The sequence below is a fragment of the Salvia splendens genome, chromosome 5 (assembly GCF_004379255.2).
Source record: "Salvia splendens isolate huo1 chromosome 5, SspV2, whole genome shotgun sequence".
In the NCBI taxonomy this organism is placed as follows: Eukaryota; Viridiplantae; Streptophyta; class Magnoliopsida; order Lamiales; family Lamiaceae; genus Salvia; species Salvia splendens.
In genome coordinates this window covers 35,883,526-35,890,752 of record NC_056036.1, presented here as the reverse complement: position 1 = coordinate 35,890,752, position 7,227 = coordinate 35,883,526, and the positions used below count along the sequence as shown (strand labels likewise).

Below are 7,227 nucleotides of genomic sequence, written 5' to 3'. Positions count from 1 at the left end.
TGTCATGCCAGCGACACGAGCATGCTATTAAGTAAGACAACTGTTGCAGATCCTTAAGATTTTGTTTCAGATTATCTTTAATTTGGGATTGGTATTTGGTAGTACTACGAATAATTATTGAATTTTGAAATCTATGTAAGAATACTATGAGTTGTGTAAATTAAAATGGACAAAATAATATCCCAAAAAGATTACAAAGTATATGTGATTGAATTTTAAAAATGTTGTGAGAAATGTGAACTCTCAACTAGTTATTATAAATGAAAATAGACAAAATTTCAATGCATATATTGACCACGTTGAAATATATGTCAAACCTGTCACCAATACTTTCTTTCTCATTCTTAGCTAAGCTCACAAATAACAGCATTCCAAAGAAATACTTGCTCAATTAAAATTTCTCGTTCATGTAATACAAAAGAATTGACCCAGTGGAAATAATGATTCAAGAAGAAAAAACAAATAGCTGCCGATGATTGTATACTTCAAAAGGGTATAGACCCGATCCGACCCGAACTGAAGAGGGTATGGACCTATTCGAGATCCGGTTGGCGCAGCTCTTTGCGGAGCTTTCTTGAAAACGGCCTGCAAGTATCCATGCTGAGATCCATCGCAGCTGCCAACGCCACGAACGCCGCCGCATCCTCCGTGCAACTCACGTGTTGCACCCCGACTTCCACCTCCGGGCTGCCATTGCCTTGCACTGTCGATGACATCACGAACCCTCTGTACAACAGATGCGCCCATGACCCGGAACCCAATGCTGAGCCAAGATCCGACCCGGAACCCGACCCCGAGCTGAGGTCGAAGCTGTTATTGGGGCTCGTCATTGGCGTTGGCCCGCTGTTGACGTCGATGGTGAATTTCCCGCCGTTCTTGGTGGGGATGCTGGAGTTGGCGAGGGTGATGGTGTCAATGCCGCCGTCGGGTATGAGGTCGAAGCGGTAACCGAGGTGGTTGCCGTCGCTCCACGCCTCGAGCCGTCCCCACGGCCTCCACGTGCTGTGCCCCGGCCTCAGGATCAGCCACGCCCCAGGGTTGGACCGGCTCACTCTGTCTGTTCCCGGTGATGGCACGAACGGCGTCACCATTGAAGCGGCGGCAACCGGGGATCCGGACAAGTCGTGGATGGTGATGGACCATCCTTTTCTCTCTCTTATGGGATGCCCCTTGCCGCCGGAGCCGAAGCAGCTTACTGAGGTGCTTGGTTCTGATAGTGAAGATCTGTTCAACAACAAATCAACGATTAGACTAACCAAATACTGCTAATTAAGGTGCCATTATTGAATCCGAATATCAAAATTGTCAAATAAGTACAATTTGACAAACTAATATAGCATCAATGAATTCTACATCTGTTCATAATCTTCATCGAATATTGGTTGTAATGCATACTACTAATTGGGACAATATCTGAATTTAATTTCCTTCCTAGATATATCAGTGATCTAATACAAAAAAAATTCACAAACAAGTAACAATTCAGAACCCTAAATCCTAGAATGTGACACAAATTTCAACTATAGCAACTCAATAAACAATTCAGGATTTAGAAAAAGGTTTGATGATGCAATAAAACTAGCTAGAGTTCTAATTCAAAGTTGAAAGAGTAATTGAATGAAGATATTCACCTAGATCTCTCGGTAGAATTCCTCAAACCGAACTTGCAAGTAAAAACCGGCTGCTTAACATTCCCATTGACCTGAAAAACCTGCGGGCTGCACTCGGGCTCTCCGTCGAACAAGAAGACAAATCTGGGGTCGGGCTCGGCCCGCACATTGAGGTGCAACTTGACACCCGACCCGCCGACCGCGACCCACCCGTTTTGGATGACGCATTTGCCCATATCGTCGAGAATACCCCTCAAATCCAAGTGCACCACCGCATAGCCAAGCAGCTTGGCGCCGCTGCCGAATCCGCAGCCTCGGGCGCTCCGCCGGTGAATCTCGATCTTGAGAGACGAAAATTTGGTCGATTTGGCGGCTAATTTTTCGAGCTCCGGCTTGCTGAAGAGGAAACAGCCGTGGACTCGGCTGTCGAGGGCGTCGGCGTGGAGCGAGACGTCGGCGAATTGAGTGGGGAAGCCTTTGAATTTGATTTTGCAGTAGTGGGAGAAGGAAGGGGTTTGGGAGTTGGGGGGGAATTTGAGGGCCAAATTGGCGATGACAATCCGCAGGAAAGGGCAGGGATCCATTGTGATGAGAGTGGAAACGGCGTGAAAGGATTGTAGAGAGAGAGAGAGGTATATATATAAAGTGGGGATGGATGGATGGATGGATGGAGTGGAGACAGGCTGTGCGTGGGGTATGAGCTGGAGGTGCACGTAACATATCGACTAGGGTTGGACTTGGGCGAGACTAGTCTCTCATTGGATACAATACAAGGAAACCGAATTACGAAGAAATCGTTTTATTTAATGCTGCAACGAAAACTCATTTTCGATTATTTATGGTAATAATCCCCCTTTTTCCATAAAAAAAAGGTTATCAATCTTATGCTAAAGAGTAACAAATATTCGAATAAATTTTTTTATTTATAAACTGTATAGCTTCAATTTATTATGAATTCAACTAAAACACCGCTTCTTTAATTAATAGCTGGAACCTTTTTTCTAACGCTCGTTAAAACGTTTAAACCAGTGGCGGACACAGTAATACAGAATGGAGGGCTTAAGCCCCTGCCAACAAGTTATTTTCTTCTCTTTTTTCTACTTCAAAGCTTTTTGAAAATTTCAAAAGCAAGCTCCAGCTCATGTCAAGATAGGGCCATTGAAGACTAAATCAACAAAAATTTAATGGTAGGAAGGGCTGAATTGAACCTGCAAATTGAAAACGTAAAGAGAAAAATAAAGAAAGAAAATGGCCGCCCAAACGTAAACATACGAAGGAAGAAGATGACATCTGACAATCAATATAGAATTATTATATTATAAAAGGTTTGTGAAAATTTAAGTGATGCTTTATTGATTGCTGTGCCTTTGACATTTATTGACTTTACTTAAAAGAAATACTATATCTATTATATTTCTATAATAAATCACATTAATTTACTAAAAAAACAAAAAAATCGATGTCGATCAATAGTTTGTGGGAAATTTAGTGGCTCAACTTATTCCCACAAAATCAGTTAAAATTTGTCATTAGCCAATTTTGATTTTTAAGTTCAGTTTTTCTTGATTTTTATTTTTATTAAATTATGTAAGCATTATTTTTTTATAATTCTTTATATTTACTTTATTATGGAAATATGAGAATAAAATATAAAAAAAATAAGCATCGGATGTATAATAATATAATTTATATAAAGTTGTACTCCCTTCGTTCCTTATTAACAGATGCATTTCTCTTCGGCACGAGGTTTGAGAGTAGTGAGTTAATGGATGGTGAGAAAAGTAAGAAAGAATAAAGTAAGAGAGATGAAGAGAGAATAAAAGAAGAGTTATAATTACTTTTTGCCAAAAATAAAAATGACTCAATTTACTTAGAACTTCTCAAAATAGAAAAATGACTCTATTAACATGGAACGGAGGGAGTATAATTTATTAAAAAATAATTAATTTATGATTATTTTGCTTGACTTAAAAATGTTAGGGTTAAAATTTTTTATGCCAGGTTATATATATTTTGAAGTAGATTCAAATCATAATACACTTTTAAGAAAATTTATAATTCAATCTATGTAAATACATATATATCAAACAATAACAAATATAAATACAACATAAATAGTTTTAATATTTTGCTTAAAGCGAAATTTCTATAATTTTATATGGTTTTTATTTAGAGTTAAGTTAAGAAAGGAAAAAATAGAGAGAATGTCAAAAAAGAAAACGAGTTATCTTAAATGAATCATGGAGAATATTATTTTTTCATATACTAATGAAGCCCTGCCAAAAAATATTTCTGCGTCCGCCACTGGTTTAAACTTGAATATGGCGCTTCACAAATCACAACTATAGTGATTCCTTTTATTATTATTTGGTTTAACCATTGAAAATAAAGTCAAACACATTATTCTATAACTCTTGATAGGAGTATAGGAGATTAGGGCCCTAATCAGTAAATCATCTATCAATCCATAAAACCATAACTTAAGATGAAAGCTTTACAACATATATTTTAATTTGATACAGTTCATTCTTCCCTATTTATAATACTAAACCCTAACTTACCAAATAAGAAAATAATATATGGAAAGATATTCAAATCCCTAATATATCTAACTAGATGAAGACTCGTATCACCCACCCTCACCTACCATGCCAACCAGCTTCTATTTTTTTAATTGTTTTGCTTAAACGTATTTAATTTCCAATTTTAGGTCTTCTTCTGCGATATCTACTAATATTGGAGCATCTATATCCGAACAATCGAAATTTTCGATATTAAGAAAGGAGGTTTGGTATTGGCGATGAAAGTTTTACGGGCATTCCAAAAGTTGGAATATATTTTGAGAAAAGAATTAAAAATAAATTGACACCAAAACATCACCGTTTCGATCCCATAACAATGATATTTATCTTGATGCAACTTTTAAGCCAATTATTTTGTTAAAATTCAGTTTGCATTCTAGTGTGCCAAGTGATTTTACATTACCAAAAATCGAATCCTAGTATACTACATTATTATTAAAAGTTTTATAATTTGAGGTTTTAATATATACTCCATAATCGTTTAGATCGTAACTAATTGTGGAAATTATGCAAGAAACGAACTAAGTCACAGAAATTGTGTTGAGAGAGGCTGGAGATTCTAAGAGAGAAACAATAATAAATTTAAATTGCTCAAACGAGAGTTGTGAATTCTGTAAAAGCATCAAATCCATCGGGATATAAAAAAAATTTATTATGAATTTTTCGTGATTCTTGCTAATAATGATAAGATTAATGATAGTTTATAGAAATTCCAGCTTGGAATGCATTATATACACTCACTTATAGAAATCATGATCACTAATTGAAATAAAATGCTTCAATTTGGCATTCATGATTTTATACGAGGGGGGTAAAGATACTGACTTCTTGTATTTATTTCCTAATCAGTTACATTATTCCCAGTTTTCCACTGTGAAAAATTGGCATTTAGAAATCACCAAATTATTCGGTAGACATACAAAAGTGGTCAGACTGCATAAAGATATAACTCAAATCGGCTGATAACTATGCACAATAATTAGGAAATAATTAGAAAACAAACTACTTCAAAAACAATCACATTTGGAGAACTTAATGATGATTTCAAATAGTTGGGGTCCAATTCCAGTGTTCATAGTAGTATGGTGTTTTTTTAGCATCGCGAATTAGAGAACCAATATAAAAATTAGATATATGTGTAGGGTGATTGTTAACACTTGATAAAAGCAATGACATCGTTCAAAATCAAGTTTATCTGAAAAGATGAGAGTAAAAATGAAGAAAAAACATAAATTTTAGGAGAAAAGAAAGACTTGAATTCTAATTTTTAGGAATGTAAAAAATATAGAATAAAAAATTCAACAAATAAAATATAAATGATAAAAAAAATATAATTCTTTAAGAATCGAACTCTTAAAGTCAAATGCAAATAAGAATAGTTTTTGGAAAATATAGTTGTAAGAAAAAATAGAGTGAAATGAAAGCCTAAATTAATTGAAACCTGCTGTACCATTGGACTCATCTAGCATATTTTAAACGTATATATACCCGTTCTACAAATGATATTTTTGATTGCTACATATGGCTCTTGACTTATGATTTAAGTTGATCGATAGGTTAATAGAAATCTATTTTTGCCATTATGAACGATTACCCAATAAAAATATTATTTCATTTTTATTAACCCATTTCATTCATATTTTATTATAAAATAAATATATAAAAATAAAACTTACGTTCCATTAATATTCTCAATTGATATTTCTTCACATTTTTAAAGCCTGGGCTTAAAAAAGTAAGTCCCCGTTAATGGACGGAAGAAGTATTTCTCCGTAATAATTAACTTCATTAATAATGGATACATTTGGTCCTGATTAATCTCTATTTATTCAGTTTTAATAGTGTAGTGCAGCACAAAATAGAAAAGAATAAGAAATAATTAGAAGAGTGTGTGTCAATTATCTCTGTGCATCAAATTCTAGTGTGGGTGTATCGATTCTGTGTAGTATGTGTATTGATATTACTACCTTCATTAGAATTAATCAAAATAGGTTTCCGTTACCCGTGCAACTTATACTCCTATCACATTAGGAAACTGATATAGCAAAAATCCATATATACCTTATACTCATCATGTAGTTACTAAATTAAGATTGTGGCTAGCAACATCTGATGCATGTCAGTGCGACCGAATGACATGACAGACAAAGAACTGATGCAGTCAGCAGGAAAGAGTTTCCTAATTTACTTTCATTAAATTTTTAGTTATTTTCTTTTAATTTCCGTATTATTTCCTTCCATATCTCTAGGGTTTTTGCAACCGTTTTTGAAGCATTTTTTGACGTTGATTAATTACAATTCCTTGAAGCTAAGGCTTGTGTGAATTTTATCGTTTGATCATTCTATCTCGTGGTCGATTGTCATGAAGTGGTATCAGTGATCCAGGTTGATAATCCATGGCCGAACGTGCTCGTGGACGCAGTCGTGGCGGCAGCGGTCGTGGAGAGGAACCCCCTGCTGATGACGGGAACCGACAACGAGATCTGCGTGACGTCGAGAATGACGATTTGCGAAGACAAGTGCGAGTTCTCCAAGAGCGCTTGGATAGATTGGAGACCTCGACAGACGTAAATTCAGATACAGATGTGTCCCTCATTAACGAAGATGAAGATGAGAATCCATTCGCTCACCTGAACGGTACCCGACGTGGTGAATACAGACGTGATCCGGCAGGGGATATCGGCATGAGGGTTGAGATTCCGAAATTTGAAGGTCGAGCCCAGCCTGACGAATTCATCGATTGACTGAATACGGTTGAGCGGGTGTTTGATATTAAACACATCAGTGATAGCGATAAGGTGAAATTGGTTGCAATTAAGTTGAAGAAACATGCTTCAATTTGGTGGGAACACACTAAAAGGCAACGATCAAGGGATGGCAAAAAGAAAATTCAATCATGGGAAAAGAAGAAGAAAATATGGCGTCAAAAATTTCTCCCAGCTCACTTTAGGCAGGAGGCTTTTATTGAATATCACGGCTGCAGGCAAGGGGATCTGTCTGTGGAGGATTTTACGAATGAGTTTGATCGGTTGAAG

The 7,227-nt window shown here is 36.1% G+C and overlaps 1 protein-coding gene across 1 annotated transcript; it reads right to left on the bottom strand.

Moving 5' to 3' along the window:
* Positions 1-361: 361 nt before the first annotated feature.
* On the bottom strand, positions 362-2,258 carry LOC121805783. The gene is made up of 2 exons (XM_042205780.1): positions 1,632-2,258; positions 362-1,224 (listed from the first exon to the last, which is right to left on the bottom strand). The coding sequence occupies exons 1-2, from the start codon at positions 2,192-2,194 to the stop codon at positions 534-536; spliced, it is 1,254 nt and encodes a 417-aa protein (XP_042061714.1). The 5' UTR covers positions 2,195-2,258; the 3' UTR covers positions 362-533.
* Between the last annotated feature and the right edge of the window lie 4,969 nt (positions 2,259-7,227).

Excerpts from the sequence above, each read along its gene's own strand:
- LOC121805783 (XM_042205780.1), bottom strand. The coding sequence starts at position 2,194 with ATGGATCCCTGCCCTTTCCTGCGGATTGTCATCGCCAATTTGGCCCTC. Across the intron at positions 1,225-1,631 it reads AATTCTACCGAGAGATCTAG|ATCTTCACTATCAGAACCAA; the intron begins GTGAATATCTTC and ends GTTGTTGAACAG.